This window comes from Chrysemys picta, chromosome 4 (genome assembly GCF_011386835.1).
Source record: "Chrysemys picta bellii isolate R12L10 chromosome 4, ASM1138683v2, whole genome shotgun sequence".
NCBI classification, from domain to species: Eukaryota; Metazoa; Chordata; order Testudines; family Emydidae; genus Chrysemys; species Chrysemys picta.
Genome location: NC_088794.1, coordinates 97,546,186 through 97,564,353, shown reverse-complemented (window position 1 = coordinate 97,564,353; position 18,168 = coordinate 97,546,186). Strand labels below are relative to the sequence as shown.

Sequence of the window (18,168 nt, the reverse complement as noted above, 5' to 3'; positions counted from 1 at the left end):
CAGGAGAGATCTCAATCGGTTGAGATTTAAAGTAAATGCAGAGGAAAACTGGCCTGAAAAATCAGTATTTTTAAATCATATCTATTCCAGCAGCAGCAATGTTTCTTATGATTTAATGCACTACATTGCTATATTTCTACTTATCACATAAACCACATGTTTTATACAGTGATATTGAGTGATGAGTGCAAAGGTACATTTTAATCATGCTGGGGCTGAATTATGTTTACAAGCACTTACGTCAGAGCTACATTTCTCAATAAGGAAAATAAATTGCTCAAAAATGTGACTATTTCAGCAAGCACACGTCTAACCCAAGTACAGGTCAGTGGGATGTAAAAACTTGCTTAAAGTTAAGCATGTATATAGAAGCTTTGCTGAATTGGTGCCTATGTTGTGTGGGGTAACACCAAAAACTTTACCTCAGACCTTTGAGAAGGACATAGACATCTGCCCAGGTATATACCAGCTCAACACACACAGCCAAGTTTCAGGTTTTATGTGGGAAAGCAAAATGATAACTTCTGATCATCAGCTTGCCATCCTCGAATGATCTAGTTGAAACAAATGTTAGTGTTTTTTCAGCAGAACTTATAAAGTGGAATCCAATAACTCTTGAGATCTGTGACTGATTATAAATGAAACCAACACAAAACACCCAAAATTCCAAGAGTATTGAGGGGCTGTGGTAACAAGAGAGGTGAATCTGAAAGTTCCAGAGAAAATGTCAATTTCAGGATAAGCTAGGAGGAATAAACCTATAGTGCATGCCGTGATGAAATCTCCAGTTTAAGTCTTGCCAAATCATATAAAGTCTTGGAGAATGGTTTGACCCTGAGCTCTGAAAGTAGACTTGCACACAGATGTACAAACTGTGCACAGACAAGTGTTTTTATTAAAGAAATAGAAGTCCTTTCATAAAACTTGGCCCACAACCCTTGTTAATCTGCCTTATATTGTACCCTGTGTCTACAAAAATGATACTACAGTGCATCCTTTCTGCAGAAAGGAGACTAAAGCTATACAAATTCCTTGGATGCTCTGTTGATTTTGTGGAGTTACATCTGGAAAAAAGACAGCAGAAATTCAGCTTAAAGGAACATCCCTGCAGATCACATGGTTTTACTAGTTTTAAGACTACCAAATAAATAAATAAATAAAAACAAACAAAAACAGCTCTGATATTTCTGGAAATATATTGTTAGAAAAAAAATATTGTATTGTGGTCCAACAGGGAATCTTTGTGATATCACTTGCACTTGAATCTGCAAAGTCCTGTAGTGTCTGCCAGTTGATAGCCTGGCACTACAGACGATGTAATGATTTAGTAAACTCTCCACATTCAGTGTTTAAACTCAAGGTGCGTATGTAGTGCCTGGACACTAATGGCTGCTGAGATTCAAACTAAGAGCTTTGTGGTCCGAAGGTAACAACTCTACCTAAGACAAAAGAAATCCTCCCTTGGGATAAACCAACATGAGCTGTGCTATCAAACTTGTCTCATTGGGCAATCTCTCTGTGCATAACTTCCTGATCCCTCCCAGAAAGCACACAAATGTGCTGGCAAAGAAATGAGCACAGAAAAGTGGTTTCTTAGTTCTATGAGTTGTAGTACAGTTTGACAACAAAGATACCCTTAGCTCACTGAAGTTTAATATTTATGTGGTGATATTTTTTATTTTCTATATCAATAGTAAACAAACACACCAACCACATGAACAAAGTGGAAGATTAATGCCAATCCAGAAGCAGGCAAATATAATGTTTGAACAGTATCCAAAGTATTAGCCAGTTACTACTCTGGATTGAAACCATCTCCAGAGTTTGATATGGGACAAAGATTTACAGTATTTTATACTTAGTTAATGTACCCGGTGCTAAATTCCAGGTGCCAGTTACTTGAGGATACATATATCAATTTTCAAATTATTTGTTCCCCAAATACTTTCTCCAAAAAGAAATGAGTTTTTGTATTAATAAACACAGTTCCTGAGAATGGTCAAATTGCAGAGAATATGTGAAAACCCACAAGATGTTTTTCTGTCTAGTCAACAGACAACAGATGTAGATGAAAGAATTAAAATAAACTTCAATAAAGTCCTTATTAAACAAGATTTAGATTTTGTTTTTAAAATGTCAAATGTTTCAGAACTAAGGGCTTTGCACTGCCCTCCGTATATGTGTAAAATTGTTACGGGAAATGAATATCCTTATTAAAAACACCACAAATTATTCCCAATCTTAATGTAAGACTATAAAAGGGGTAGATTACATGAGGGTTGTTTTCATTTTAATAGAATTGTTACAATACCATACAAGTGCCTTTTCAACCTACTCCCAAAGTCCATACATTGTAGAATAAATATTTTCCCCCTCCCTGGAGCATGGTTTTAGTAACACTGAAATAAACAAAGTTCAGCTAAGGCCTTTCTTCCAGGCTTGGCTGCTCCTAGGGTTCCTACTTCCAGACTGCCTAGCCCGCACCCAGTCGCTTTGGCCAGAGACTCACTCCTAACTTCCCTACCGATGTGGTTAAAACAAATTGCAGCAGGAATGGGAAGCACTCACCATGCCAACCTAAAGGGAGAAGTTGTGGGGAAATGATGCTTACTTAAGCCAGGAAGAGAAGAAAAAGCTCTCGCTCTGCTTTAAACGAAAGTAGAGCTGCAATCCAGCCCCATTCACCCTCCCTTCTCACTTAACTTTTGTTCACATCTAGGTGAGGTAATGAGACAACTGCTGTTGTGATTCAGCAGAACACACTCAGGGTATGTCTACACTACGGGATTAATCCGAATTTATATAATTCGAATTTGGAAAACAGATTGTATAAAGTCGAATGTATGCAACCACACTAAGCACATTAATTCGGCGGTGTGCATCCATGTACCGGGGCTAGCGTCGATTTCCGGAGCGTTGCACTGTGGGTAGCTATCCCATAGCTATCCCATAGTTCCCGCAGTCTCCTCCGCCCATTGGAATTCTGGTTTGAGATCCCAATGCCTGATGGGGCCAAAAACATTGTCGCGGGTGATTCTGGGTATATCCTCCCCCCTCTCCAGGAAGCGACGGCAGACAACCGTTTCGCGCCTTTTTCCTGGGTGAACAGTGCAGACGCCATACCACGGCAAGCATGGAGCCCGCTCAGCTCAAGACAGCAGTCATGAACATTGTAAATACCTCGCGCCTTATTGTGCAGTTTATGCTGAACTAGAACCTGGAAAACCAGGCGGCGAGAGTGATGAGGATATGGACATGGAATTCTATCGAACCGCGGGACCCGGTGCTTTGGAGATCATGCTGTTAATGGGGCAGGTTATAGCCGTGGAACACCGATTCTGGGCCCGGGAAACAAGCACAGACTGGTGGGACCGCATAGTGTTGCAGGTGTGGGACGATTCCCGGTGGCTACAAAACTTTCGCATGCGTAAGGGCACTTTCTTGGAACTTTGTGACTTGCTTTCCCCTGCCCTGAAGCGCCAGAATACCAAGATGAGAGCAGCCCTCACAGTTGAGAAGCAAGTGGCAATAGCCCTGTGGAAGCTTGCAACGCCAGACAGCTACCGGTCAGTCGGGAATCAATTTGGAATGGGCAAATCTACTGTGGGGGCTGCTGTGATGCAAGTAGCCAAAGCAATCTGGTGCTGCTACGAAACCTAGTGACTCTGGGAGATGTGCAGGTCATAGTGGATGGCTTTGCTGCAATGGGATTCCCTAACTGTGGTGGGGCGATAGATGGAACCCACATCCCTATCTTGGCACCGGAGCACCAGGGTACCCAGTACATAAACCGGAAGGGGTACTTTTCAATGGTGCTGCAAGCACTTGTGGATCACAAGGGACGTTTCACCAACATCAACAGGGGCTGGCCGGGAAGGGTTCATGATGCTCGCATCTTCAGGAACACTACTCTGTTTAAAGGGCTGCAGCAAGGGACTTACTTCCCGGATCAGAAAATAACCATTGGGGATGTTGAAATGCCAATAGTTATTCTTGGGGACCCAGCCTACCCCTTAATGCCATGGCTCATGAAGCCATACACAGGCAGCCTGGACAGGAATCAGGAGCTGTTCAACTACAGGCTGAGCAAGTGCAGAATGGTGGTAGAATGTACATTTGGCCGTTTAAAAGGTTGCTGGCGATCGCTACTGACTCGCTCTGACCTCAGCCAAAGAAATCTCCCCATTGTTATTTCTGCTTGCTGTGTGCTCCACAATCTATGTGAAAGTAAGGGGGAGGCCTTTATGGCAGGGTGGGAGGCTGAGGCAAATCGCCTGGCTGCTGATTACGCACAGCCAGACACCAGGGCGATTAGAAGAGCACACCAGGAAGTGCTGTGCATCAGAGAAGCTTTGAAAACCAGTTTCATGACTGGCCAGGCTACAGTGTGAAATTTATGTTTGTTTCTCCTTCATGAAAACCCACCCCCTTTATTGACTCATTCATTCTCTGTAAGGAACCCACCCTCCCCGTTCCCCCAGCTTTCTTTCAAAGGAAATAAAGTCACTATCATTTAAAAATCATGTATTCTTTATTAAGTGATTATAAACATAGGGAGAGAACCAACAAGGTAATCTGGGTGAGGTTTGGGAGGAGGATAGGAGGGAAGTAAAAGGCCACTGAAAAAATTCAATATAATGACAGCCTTTTGGTTGGGCTGTCCACTGGGGTGGAGTGGGAGGGTGCACGGAGCCTCCCCCCTGCGTTCTTACACGTCTGGGTGAGGAGGATATGGAACATGGTGAGTGGGGAGGGAGGTTATACAGCGGCTGCAGCGGCACTCTGTCATCCTGCTGCCGTTCCTGAAGCTCCACCAGATGCCGGAGCATGTCCGTTTGCTCACGCAGCAGCCCCAGCGTTGCAGCCTGCCACCTCTCATCTCGAGCATCCCTCATGACCTCACGTTCACTGGCATCTTTCCTAAATTTAGAATGTCCTTCCACTCATTCAAATGAGCTCTTTCATTGCGGGTGCATTCCATTATTTCCGCGAACATCTCATCTCGCGTCCTCTTTTTCCAACGCCTTATCTGAGATAGCCTTCGGGACGGAGGAGGGAGGCTTGAAAAATTTGCAGCTGCTGGAGGGAGGGTTGAAAAAAAAGGAGAGAAGTTTTTAAAATGATACATTTTACACAACAATGCTTATACTCTTTCATGGTGAAAAACACTATTCACATTACATAGCACATGTGATTTCAGTACAAGGTCACATTTTCCATCTTAATATTGAGTGCCTGTGGCTTTGGTGTTAGAGATCACAGACGCAGGTCGGGGCAACAGAATTCAGCGTGCATGCAGCCATGGTAAGCCATTGTCTTTCGGCTTCTGCACCCTCCTTTCCCACATACCAAGCAAAGCCCGTTGACTGCTGCGGTTTTCCTGTTAACCTTCAGCAGCAGAAAACAAACTAACCCCCCCCCCATCCAATTCTCTGGGATGATCGCTTTATCCCTCCCCCCACCGCGTGGCTGGTAACAGGGAAGATCCCTGCTATCCAAACGCGAAAAGCTCAGGGCCAATTTCCCCCCCCCCCCCCCCCCCCGCGCTTGGCTAACTGCAGGGAAGGATTTCTTTTCAGCCACAGGCAAACAGCCCAGTAGGAACAGCCACCTCTGTCCCCTTAATTAAGTTCCCGTATTTCAATCAGGTTACCATGAGCGATATCACTCTCCTGAGGATTACACAGCAAGATAAAGAACGGATGTTGCTTGAATGCCAGCAAACACCGGGACCATACGCTGCCAGGCTTTGTCAGGCAATGATACCAGATTACTTGCTGCAAGCATGGTGTGGTCAAGTGTCCTACCATGGAGGACGGAATAAGGCTGCACTGCCCAGAAACCTTGTGGCAAGGCTTTTGGAGTACCTCCAGGAAAGCTTCATGGAGATGTCCCTGGAGGATTTCCGCTCCATCCCCAGACACATTAACAGACTTTTCCAGTAGCTGTACTGGCCGCGAATCCATCCCAAGTCCTCAGGGCAAAGTAATCATTAAAAAATGCTTGCTTTTAAAACAAGTTTTATATTTTAAAAGGTAAACTCACCTGAGGTCCCTTCCATGGGGTCCTGGTCTTGGATACTGGCTTGGGAGGGTACTTCAGTCAGGCTGAGAAAAAGATCCTGGCTGTTGGGGGGAACGGAGTGCTGGGTGCTCTCTGCAAGCTCGTCCTCCTCCTCCTCCTCCTCCTCCTCTTCCCCATCCGCAGAATCCTCAGGTGTAGCTGATGAGACTATCCCCGACCCGGAATCCACGGTCACAGGTGGGGTAGTGGTGGTGGCCCCCCATAGAATTGCATGCAGCTTGGCGTAGAAGCGGCATGTCTGCGGTTGTGACCCAGAGTGACCGTTTGCCTCCTTTGTTTTTTGATAGGCTTGTCTGAGCTCCTTGACTTTCACGCAGCACTGATCTGAGTCCCTATTGTGGCCTCTCTCCATCATGCCCTTGAAGATTTTTTCAAAAGTTTTGGCATTTCGTCTTTTCGAACAAAGTTCTGCTAGCACTGAATCCTCTCCCCATATAGCGATCAGATCCAGTACCTTCCGTACGGTCCATGCTGGTGGTCTTTTTCGATTATCGGCCTGCATGGTTACCTGTGCTGATGAGCTGAGCTATCTGTGGTCACCTGTGCTCTCCACGCTGGGCAAACTGGAAATGAAATTCAAATTTTCCTGGGGCTTTTCCTGTCTACCTGGCCAGTGCATGCGAGTTCAGATTGCTGTCCAGAGCGGTCACAATGGTGCACTCTGGGACAGCTCCCGGAGGCCAATACAATCGAATTGCGGCAACACTAACCCTAATTCAAATTGACAAAATCAATTTTGGCACTACTCCGCTCATCGGGGTGAAGTACAGAAATCGATTTTAAGAGCCCTTTATTTCGAAATAAATGGCTCTGTTGTGTGGACGGGTGCAGGGTTAATTCGATTTAACGCTGCTAAATCCAAATTAAAGTCATAGTGTAGACCAGGCCTTAGCTAGTATTTCCCTTGCTGGGAAAAGGCTAACAGGGTAAGGTGTTTAGGGTAGACATTGCCAGCCTGTTACAAGGATACTCCTAGAAATGAAGGCTGAAAGGGTCCTTAAGAGGTCATCTAGTCTAGCAGCCTCTGCTGAGGCAGGACCAAGTACGCCTATGCCATACATGGCAGGTGCTTGTCTAACCTATTTTTTAAAATCTCCAGTGATGGGGATATCACAGCCTCCTGTGGAAGCCTATCCCAGAACTACCCTTATAATTAGAAAACTTTTCCTGATATCTAACCTAAATCTCCCTGGCTGCAGATTAAGCCTATTACTTCTTGTCCTTCTTCATTGGACATGGAAAACTGTAACAGCCCTTAACATATTTGAAGACCATTATCAGCCCCCCTCCCCCCAGTCTTCTTAATCAAGACAAAACTGGCAGCTGCCAGTAGATGACTACATGTTTTCTGAGAGAAGACAGGGAAAAGAATTAGAAGAGAAACTGCTGCTAGAAGTTACAAGTAGAGGTGTGTGTGAAATTGGAATCTATTCCTAAATAAAGCCTCAGAAAGGGAAATTCTTCATCTCAGACCTCCTAAGCTATATTAGAGGATTCTACCTACAGCTCAAAAGAAGGATGAGACCTCTAAGTGCACTAAATTACAGAAAAATGCTTTGCACAGACATTTAAATTCACCCCTGTGCAGAGAGCTAGCACAAGGTTAGGAGAGAGGATGTGGGAGAATGAGAGGCCACCATAAACGAATGTAAAGCGGAGGTGCAGTTGTTATGCACAATCCCGCTGGACCATTTGCTATGTGAACTAGAATATTTGCCTCAGCTATAGAGCAAATCCTTTCTGCTTTTAATCAATCCTCTGTGATTAATAACAATGAGCCAACATGATAAATTAATTCCTTAACCAAAAACACTGATAGGACATCTTGAACTCAAAGAGAAATGACATGGGTTTCTTTAAAAAAAATACCCAAAACTAAGTTTATCACATTTCAACCATTTGGAGGAAAACAAAACCAAAATATATTGTCCCTAGCAAACAAACAAAACCTCCACTGTTCAATGTGCTCTGTGACTGTCTGTAGCAAGAGGACTTCCCCAAGCCTCTCAAATCACCAACTGCAGCAGAAGTCCTGAATCTTCTGAGCAGTGACAGCAGCAAGACCAGCAAGTCAAAAAGTGGCAAAATCAAAACAAACACATACACACTAAAACCACCTTTCTCAGAACCAGCATCAGCTGAGACCGACCTTCACCTGTCATGCAGATCTGGAGGCTCTTCCTGAACCCCAGTTTCTCTCTGCTGCAAACTATCATGGAATCTTGATTCCACTCAAAGCAGCATGCTTCCTCTAGTGTGAGCTGGTCACATGTCGGCCAGGTCCCTTCCCCTACAGTGCAGATGATGGAGCGGGTTATATTTGAAGCTATGGAGGCAATGTCAGAAGACGAAAGCAAGTATGAGCATATGGGTAGAGCACAATTCTTCCCCTGTATCTTCTCACCCTGAAGTTCTACCCTCTGCCCCGCCCTTTTATCTCAATCCCTAATTTGTCTTCCTCTTTCCCTTCTCTGTTTCCCCTGAGTTACCGTGGTACTCACCTGTACTCCCTTCACCCATACTCTTTTTGCCTTCCCCAACCTTTGCCCTATTTATTCTTCAGTTTTCCAATCTAAGAACCCACTTTTTCCTTTTCTTTTCTCCCACTCTCTGCCCCCTTTCTATCTATCCATTTTTCTCCCACTCTGCATTATGCCTTTATCGTCAATTTGCTGCCCTCCAATCCTTCCACAGGTCTCTCCCTAATCGCTGCTCCTGCCTTTGTTGAATTTTTCTCTTGATAGTTTCTGTCCCCTCTTTTTCTTCCTTTCTGTTCCCAGTTTTCAGTTTCTCCTTTACTCTCTTCTGCCTCCATGGTTTCCCTCTATCACTCATTCTCTGTCTCACCATCTGCCTCACAAAGTGATGGATGACAGATTTGAAGTAGTTACCCAGAATAGAACTCCAGGAGTTCATTACAAGTGTCTCTGAAGGAGTCATTAGCTAGGCATCCAGCCACAGGTGTTTTAAAAGCAGTGAAAGGTGGTGTCAATGCAGTGTTCTCTTTCTCTGTGGACAGATGATCATATAATAGAACTGATAAGAACTCTTAACACATATATACATTCTCTCTCACTCCACTGGCTTATTGAAACCAATAGAATTGCAGCAGTTAAATTAACCGGAGAGGAAGGGTGATAACTGGATGAGTTAATTATGTCACCTCAAGTCACCTTGGCAAATACCTAGCACTTCATTTATACAGATTGAAAACAGATATCAACCTATGTGGGCTGTTGGAGAATCTGAGGACAAACTCAGACACTAATGCCAGCATTCTGCCCCCAGAGAGCCCTGAGAAAGGAAATTTCCAGTCTTTTGTCTCTGGTATTTCATGGCTTGGTGAGCAATCAATGGGTCCACTGTCAAGTCTAGTTTATGATCTCTACCACATCAGCTGTTCTCGAGCTTCCCTGTGCCAGGCTTTTTAGTGGATGGAAATTTAAGTATCTTCATTCCTTTTTTGTTCTTTCATCCAATATACTGTGCAAAGGCTTCAAAGCTGGGTGGACAAGCCACTAGGTTTCCTCTCAAACTGTACAAGGGCACAAAGCCTATGAATCCATCCCTTAATCTGCCTCTGTGATGCTACATGCATGAGGATGAAGCCGGAGGCAATGGGATATGGACAAGATTGAGGTGAAGGAGGCTCAAGGGAGGAATAGGGTAGGTGCAACCTTCATATTCACACCTCCACTATCTGTTTTGATTCAGAAATCCTCTGACATTTTATGTGCCAAATGGAGATGTGTGTTCTGAAAAGTCAAATCCTCTCCCATACTCAGTGATTCTTGGATTTTTTTAATAAGGTCCACATTTAATAATGATTCACAAGGGTGAGAGAGAAAAAAATCCTAGGGAAAAAAAACCTTTGTTTCTTCTTAAAATCTATTCCATCTCAAAAACACAACATCTAACAGTTAAGGCAGCTCAACTAAAGCAACCACTAACCAAAACATCAAATCAACAGGAAATTCACAGTTAAAATTATGTCAAACACCATTTAACAGAGCAGCCCCCTTCCACACCTGCCAGCCGTCACATTCAGATGCCAATACCACACCAATAAAACCTTAATGTTTTTGTACTTTATTGTCATCAATGACAATGAGCATCAATGAAGATATTCTTCAGCATGTGTTTTCCAAGAGCCATTGTTGTTTAGCTGCCTATTGATCTTTGTCATTGAGCATATAATGAGTTGAAAATGAATTCAAAACATTTCATGAATTGCATTTGTAGGTCACATCTGTAAGTTTTCATTCATGATTTGTTTAAAGTATAAACACTGATTTGGATAACAAAAATCCTGTAAAGATCATTCAACTTTGCAAAGATGATAATTTTACTACTGATGGCCTGCAGCTTTGCCACTCAAATTTATGGGTTTATGGTAAGTATGAGATATGGTGGGTGAATGTGTGTGTTGTTCTGGGAAAGCTGTGTTGATCTGTGCGTATGCTGTTTTATCTTGGGAGATTTGTGCTAAATTCTGCAGGTGGCGAATGAGGGGCTACATGTGTTTGGGGTTATTGAGTGTGTGGGTGGTTTTTGAAAAACTGGCAGTTGGCACAAGTAATCCATTACCTGTGTAGTCTCCCTCAGACAAGCAATGACACTGTTGCATGCAAATTAGCTATAGCATAAGGATGGTGACTGGTTAAATTACCTGTAATATTACAGTGGTCTAGGACTCTTGGAATGGGATAGATACATGCCTAACTGTAGCTGAAGGCCCATGCTGTTGCATAGGTGTAATTCATAGAGTCAAAATGGCTGTCATCTTAAAAGTGAGACCACAACAGACTACTAATCCTAGTGATGATTGAACCTAGTGATATTCTGAACAAAAAGAGCTCTTAACTATGCTTGTAGCTGTTTCCATCACTTCTCACTGATTCAACAAACATTCTGGGCTTCAGCTTGAGATTCAAACATAGTGACAATTCTGGAATCTTATTATATGGATGAACAGCACAACCCAGCCAAATGACCATATTTGGAAATGTTGTTTAAAATGAGCTGAGAATATTAATATAGTTTGGGGGGTAATTTTCATCAAAACTAAAATACTTCAAAAATAGCAGTGTGTGGGAGACAGTATGGCTGAATAGATAACACACTGGTTCTATTCCTAGCCTAGCCACTGGCCTGTTGGTTGACCTTGGTCAAGTCACTTCCCCCTCCATGGGCCTCAGTGTCCTTAAAGGTGTTATGGGACACCAATCTTCTCTGATGTCTGCTACTATGACACCAGAGACAATCGCTACGGGCATTTCAGGCACTAGGCTCGTCAGGCTGTTGCTGTTGGTGGGGTCCCCAAAATGTTCACATACTTCAAGTAACAGAGGACTCTAGCATACCCTAAGCACCATTTGAAAACAAAATATATGGGAATATTTTGTTTCACAAAAATTCCAAGAGTTCTACTGTTGTCTTGATTTGGGAATGACACAAGACTTCAAAAATCTGGAGTTTCCCATGGGTTTGGGATTCTGATTTTTGACCCGTTCAAACTGATAACAAGAGATGACAGGAGCCACAACCATGGGCTCTAGACAGCTGATCCACCACAGCAGCTAAACAGTCCAGTGCAGAAGTAACAGCAAAATAAAGTTGAACATCTGACCAGAAAGCCACTGAGATTCCGACATATTGTATGTATCAGGTTGTAGCTACAGTGTTATCATTGGTGTTATAATTTATGTTTTAAGTTTTATTTTATTTTGATTGTTAAACAAAGATTAAAGATTTAACAGTAGCTTAGTGTGGATACTAAAATCAAGTATTGCCAATCCCAAAAGTTCAAAAATCATGAGTCTGACCCCCAAAAATATGAGATTGGCCCAAAAATAATTTTACTTTTTTTTTAAAAAAGATATTGTCTTTTTTTGGTCTGTCTTGAGTTTGACCTCTCCCTGCCCATTCCCAGTATGTGTGAGCCAATTAGCTCCCAGATTGATTGTGTCAGGTGATTTTGACCCCCACTTCAGGAGCTCTCACTGCCCCCCTGACAGTGCGGCACTTTCAGGTTCTCCCCAAATTCCGAAAATCTAATAAATTAATTCTGTGTCCCTTTACCCCCAACATCTGCCTAGCCCCCAACCCACCAATTTAATTATGCAAACACCAAATAAATTCTGCGCCACCAGCCCCCATTTGTGTTTTGCCCCCAGCCTTATCTCTGCTCCTCCTGCAGATCCAGGGGCTCTTTACCCCTAATTCCATTCCCTGGCCTGGTGTTACGAGGTGAGGGTTGGGGGGAGGAAGAGTCACAAGCATATTGATCCATTGTTCACAAGAGGGAACAAGGAGCAGGGCCACTCTAAGCTGCTAAGGTCTTTCTGCTCTCACCTGTTTCCTTCCTCCTGGGACAATGGTGTCAACTACTCTTCCTTCACCACCCAAAAATCTTTGGGTTTCTGAGTGGTGGGAGGCAGAGCTCTGTCTGACTCCAGCAGCAGCCCTGGTTGACTGTTCTTTCCCAGGAGACATGCAAGTGGGGAAGGCAGCCAGTCAGAGTGGGTGTTTTCCCCCATACAGGGTAGAAATTCATTGCGAGATAGGCTCCAGCCCCAGATGAAATCATCTTACTCAAGAAGAAATCATGAGAATTGGAAAGCCCAAACCCCTGTCATATGATACGGTATTGACCTTTGTCACCCTGACCCAGGCCATGTAACTGAGGATGGGAAATAAAGTCCAGTTTCTTAATTGCACACCTATGGACCGGGCCCTTTTTAAAAATCAGTCTGCAGACATCAGGGAGTAAACAAAAACCAACTGCTCCTTGGAGTCGGAGTAATTTTGTATTCACTAAAGATAACAGCAGGGAAGAAAAATAAAAGCATTGCACGATGATGTGAGATGGATTGTTTTTCTGTGCCCTTGACATTCTAAAGTGCTACTATCATCCTCACTCCCAGGACCACTTGTATCATACATATCATTGGAAAGTGAAGCATTGTTTGTTGATATTTCTTCTTCTATGGTCTGCCTGGCATGTCGCTTACTGCCATGGCAACATTATTTACAGGCACAATTGCCTGCTGCAATGAGTAGTTCTTGTCAGGGAGGAATTTAATCCATGAATCCCAATGGAGCTACTTTAAAATGGTATGTGTTCCTGAGTGCATACTCAGAGTGACTGGCATCCTGGCTCTGTTTTCATGACCGCCTAGTTTTAGAATGAATGTTAGGATGTCACTTTCTCATGTGAAAATTGTCATCTTCCTTGATTCTTGACTCAGTATTTCAGTAAAAACCATCACAAACCACATGAAGAAGCTTTGTATTCTCTACACAAATAACACTTTTCCACCACTCATCTAACACACTTGAAACTAGAAGCACTCTGCATAGTATTTGATCCCTGTGATGTTAAGCATACAGAGGTGTACGTTAATATAGGAGTAAGATTTACTGAATGTTTAAGCATGAACACTTGGGACCAAATATTGCAACCCTTATTCAGTTTGAATGGTACTTCAACATGAAAAATCCTGTTTAAATCATTTTATAATGACTGGCTGAAGTCACTGGCTATTTTCATGTGTAACTATTACTCAGATTTAGTACAGGTTGCTGAATTAGACTGTGTAATAGTAGTACTGCTTGGTATTGACTGAGGGGATAGAGTCAAATTAGAAGTTTCAGAGCAAATACAACTGGTCCTACATCACTTCATTTCAAGCCCACTTTAGTATCTGGGCATCAGCTGGCACACACAACAGAAAGTCATGCTTCTCAGACAGGTCCACAGAACCACCATCAACATTTTACATATGTCTGTTGTATTAATTTAAATGGAATATATAGGCCCAAAGAGCCAAAGGTGGCAACATGACCCACATGACCCTGCATAAACAGCAGGGGCATAGCCATGGGTGGGTCTGAGTGGGCTGCGGCCCACCCACTTAGCATCCAGGGCCACCCAAATCAGGGCTGGAGTCTCCCCAATCCACAGGCTGGGATTTTTGACCCCCAACTCGCTGTCTGCCTGCCTGGCCACATATCTCTTCTGCCAGCGCTGCGCCCCCAGTCTCTATCCCTAGTACTAGCCCCATGGGGAGTGTGCCTCATAGGAGTGGGTCTGGGTGACCCCCCCGCTAGTGTAGACCTGGGCCAGGTCTCATCCCAGGTGGTATTCAGGAATTAGCTGCAGGTGGCAGAGGTGATGATGACACCTGGCTTCCTCTTTCTGGCCCTTTCCAATCAGGACCTCTTTCAGGATTAGGACAAAAGTCCAGAATCCTAGGAGATGGTGAGGGTGGCAGCTATGATAGTGAAGCTCGCTTCTTCCCCTTTTCTGGTTTTCAATCAGCCAGCATTGCAGTCTGTTAGCTTTGGGACCAAAGTCTCTTTTTCAGGCCCCCCAAAGGGAGTGATGAGCGGAATAACCCATCACCTCATTATTTAGTTCACCAATTAGACCTGATTTCTGACACACCAATTTTTGTTCACAGATTTCTGATCCCACACTTCTTTTGTTTACCAAGAACAATCTTAACACTGTCCTTTTATATGTCAGTAGGAGTTTTGGTTTGGACTAATTCAAGCTTTGTCTTTCTTTTATACCTTTCCCCATCAACATTTGTTATTAGAGCTTGTGGTGATATCTTTTATAGTTGAACTGACAATAGGGTATATTTGTAGGCCCAATTATCACAACAAGCCATGGCAATTTTAAGGCACCAAAGAAAAAAGAACAATGAAATGGAATCTTTATCTTTTCCCGTCTTCTTGACTCCCACCATATGTGAGGGAATGATATAATTTAAAGAGACAGTGAAAAAAATTGGTATGAAAAAATATTTGGTTCTGATTTTAGTAAAAAAACATTTATTTCTAAAACAAAGCAATGAAAAACTTGACTTTATCAATTTTATCAAATACTTTATCAAAACAGTTATAAAATAGCTATATTTTTATTTACTGAAAACTGCATTTACTGAAACCCAACTGAAAAAAATTAGATATTTTTATTGTCTGTTTTAGCTCTGCAAAATGGAAACAATTTTGAATTGTTTCTCAGAGGTGTAGTTGTTATTGTTGGTAGTGATGGCTTCCCCCCACCTCAGTTTTTTGACTAGCTTTAATTATTTATCAGTTTAGCTGACTGTGTTAGAAAATAAACTAAAATATTAGTAGTTATATAGAATTCTACTAAATCTCTAGGTTACTCTTGTGTCTATGAGATCTTAAGTTAATTACTATTTATGAAAGATCATAAATAGTAAAGATAGTGGGCATTGTTTAGGCTGAAAAAAGCCTTGTAGCTGAAGTTAAAAGTCAAACAGTATGGTACAGAGAATAAATTAAGTTAAACCAATGATGAATTTTTTTTCTTTACAACTAAAATTATTCTGTACCACTTTTATAACCAATTAAAAAGGTCAGATATCTTTCTATTGCACAAGTTTCTTGTAAAATGGAATATGCTTTTGACATTTTGTATGTTCTAAATTGCTTGGTTCACAGAACGAATTGTTTTCTGATGTAAAATGAGAAACAGGCATCAGAGCAAAGTAAGTTATAGTGGTTTCAATCTTTTATGTTAGACAGGATCTTTAGACAAAGGAAACTAAATTTATACCCCCCAGGTTATGACTTTAAATGGCAAGCTGTGTTATTAATGGTAAAGAGTGATTCATCAATTTTGAATGGCAGCATAACAGTACTAGACTAGCAGATAGGAAGATTTTGAAAGGGTCCTGCAGACATGCACTGAAGATTACTTGATACCGAAAGATTAATTAGTATTTTATGAGGAAACTTGACTATTGCAAAGTCATTTAAGTGGATATGACGTGGGTCATTTTAGGAAGGGCAGTCTTCAAAGGGAAACTAATGTGAGAAAAAAATGTTTTAATATAGATTTAAATATGAGCATTTTTGACACAAAATAATAGTTGGTGAACAAATATTTATGAGTTCATAAACTCATATGAGTTATATAAGCTGACAAAAATTATAGCCATGCTTTTTATTCATGAGTTAAATGTATTGCATATATTTTTGCTTATCCTAATAAACTGGCACTAAAATCAAAGTTTTGGGAAGATAAAAGGGCTAGGCCATTGATGGGTGGAAGACTGGAAAATGGCCATTCATATTTGATAATGTCTCTGAAGGAACGTTATGCCTTGGGGAAATGTTCCAAATCATGCAATCCTAAAATGGTTCCAGTCAGTTCCAGCTATTGACATACCAGTCTGGCACCTTATCAGCCAGTAATTAGGTCCATAAGAAACAGGCCCAACCAGCAAAGTTTGGATGTAGATACACATTTCCCCTCTGTTTGTGAGTATTCTCATATGGAGTTTTGGTTAAAAGCTGTGTGGTAATATAAACAGGGAATGAATTACCTCATGGGAAATTTACCTGGACCTGCAGGACCCATTTCCCTAAATAGTCATGCTCAGGGAGTGTTTATTTACTAAAGAACATTGAGGCCACAAACTGCTGACTTTATAGGAAATGTTGGGTTCTGCTGAATAGCGTCACCTCTGGTCTGGCAGATGTTTGATTAAATAAAGAATATTTTCAAAACAATAAAATGTAACTGACGCAGTGGCTTATCTTAGGCCTGCTAAGCTTTCATTAGTTAGTTCTACAGTTTGGAAAAGGTTCTAAAAATGTGTTGTGTTCCACGTGGCAGAAGAGGGATCAGGAATGTGAACCTGGCTCTCCCATAGCCCAGGTGAGTGCCCTAAGCACCAGCTATTGGCTATTCTGAGGTCTCATGCTCGCTCTCATTTTGAACAGAAATTCTATCCTGGACCGGAGGAAACCTTCCTGATGAAAGTTTCGGCGAACAGCAGAGGCTAACAGCGGGAGTTTGCCTGGGAGTTCGCGTGGGGAGAGCACACCGAGGCTTTCATCTGCAGGTTTCTCTGAGTAGTTCCTGCAACAGTTGAGGAAGCTCTTAAGAGGACGGTGATATGGAAGGTGAGCCATCAGCTGTTGTAACCTGCACAGGTTGTGCCATGTTTGTCTTTCTTCCACAGGACAGAAGGATAAAGGAGTTTGAGGCGCAAGTGGTGTTCTCGTCCATCCTCCCTGTGCAAGGAAAAGGCCGGGGTAGAGACCGTCGAATCGTGGAAGTCAACAAATGGCTACGCAGGTGGTGTCGGAGAGAAGGCTTTGGATTCTTCGACCATGGGATGGTGTTCCAAGAAGAAGGAATGCTAGGCAGAGACGGGCTCCACCTAACGAAGAGAGGGAAGAGCATCTTCGCCAGCAGGCTGGCTAACCTAGTGAGGAGGGCTTTAAACTAGGTTCACCGGGGGAAGGAGACCAAAGCCCTGAGGTAAGTGGGGAAATGGGATCCTGGGAGGAAGCACAAGCAGGAGAGTGCAAGAGGGGAGGACTCCTGTCTCATGCTGAGAAAGAGGGACGATCGATGAGTTATCTTAAGTGCCTATACACAAATGCAAGAAGCCTGGGAAACAAGCAGGGAGAACTGGAAGTCCTGGCACAGTCAGGGAACTATGATGTGATTGGAATAACAGAGACTTGGTGGGATAACTCACATGACTGGAGTACTGTCATGGATGGATATAAACTGTTCAGGAAGGACAGGCAGGGCAGAAAAGGTGGGGGAGTTGTGTTGTATGTAAGAGAGGAGTATGACTGCTCAGAGCTCCGGTATGAAACTGCAGAAAAACCTGAGAGTCTCTGGATAAAGTTGAGAAGTGTGAGCAACAAGGGTGATGTCGTGGTTGGAGTCTGCTATAGACCACCAGACCAGGGGGATGAGGTGGACGAGGCTTTCTTCTGGCAACTAGCAGAAGTTGCTAGATCGCAGGCCCTGGTTCTCATGGGAGACTTTAATCACCCTGATATCTGCTGGGAGAGCAATACAGCGGTGCACAGGCAATCCAGGAAATTTTTGGATAGTGTAGGGGACAATTTCCTGGTGCAAGTGCTGGAGGAACCAACTACGGGCAAAGCTTTTCTTGACCTGCTGCTCACAAACAGAGAAGAACTAGTAGGGGAAGCAAAAGTGGATGGGAACCTGGGAGGCAGTGACCATGAAATGGTCGAGTTCAGGATCCTGACACAAGGAAGAAAGGAGAGCAG

General features: G+C 42.9%; 1 protein-coding gene across 1 annotated transcript; it reads right to left on the bottom strand.

The window, feature by feature from the left end:
* Positions 1–3,711: 3,711 nt before the first annotated feature.
* On the bottom strand, positions 3,712–8,926 carry LOC135983141 (uncharacterized). Its single transcript, XM_065593202.1, has 2 exons — positions 6,046–8,926; positions 3,712–5,079 (listed from the first exon to the last, which is right to left on the bottom strand). Exons 1-2 carry the CDS (start codon positions 6,584–6,586, stop codon positions 4,892–4,894), a joined length of 729 nt encoding a protein of 242 aa, XP_065449274.1. The 5' UTR covers positions 6,587–8,926; the 3' UTR covers positions 3,712–4,891.
* Positions 8,927–18,168: the final 9,242 nt, after the last annotated feature.

Excerpts from the sequence above, each read along its gene's own strand:
- LOC135983141 (XM_065593202.1), bottom strand. The coding sequence starts at position 6,586 with ATGCAGGCCGATAATCGAAAAAGACCACCAGCATGGACCGTACGGAAG. Across the intron at positions 5,080-6,045 it reads CCCCATGGAAGGGACCTCAG|CAGCTGCAAATTTTTCAAGC; the intron begins GTGAGTTTACCT and ends CCCTCCCTCCAG.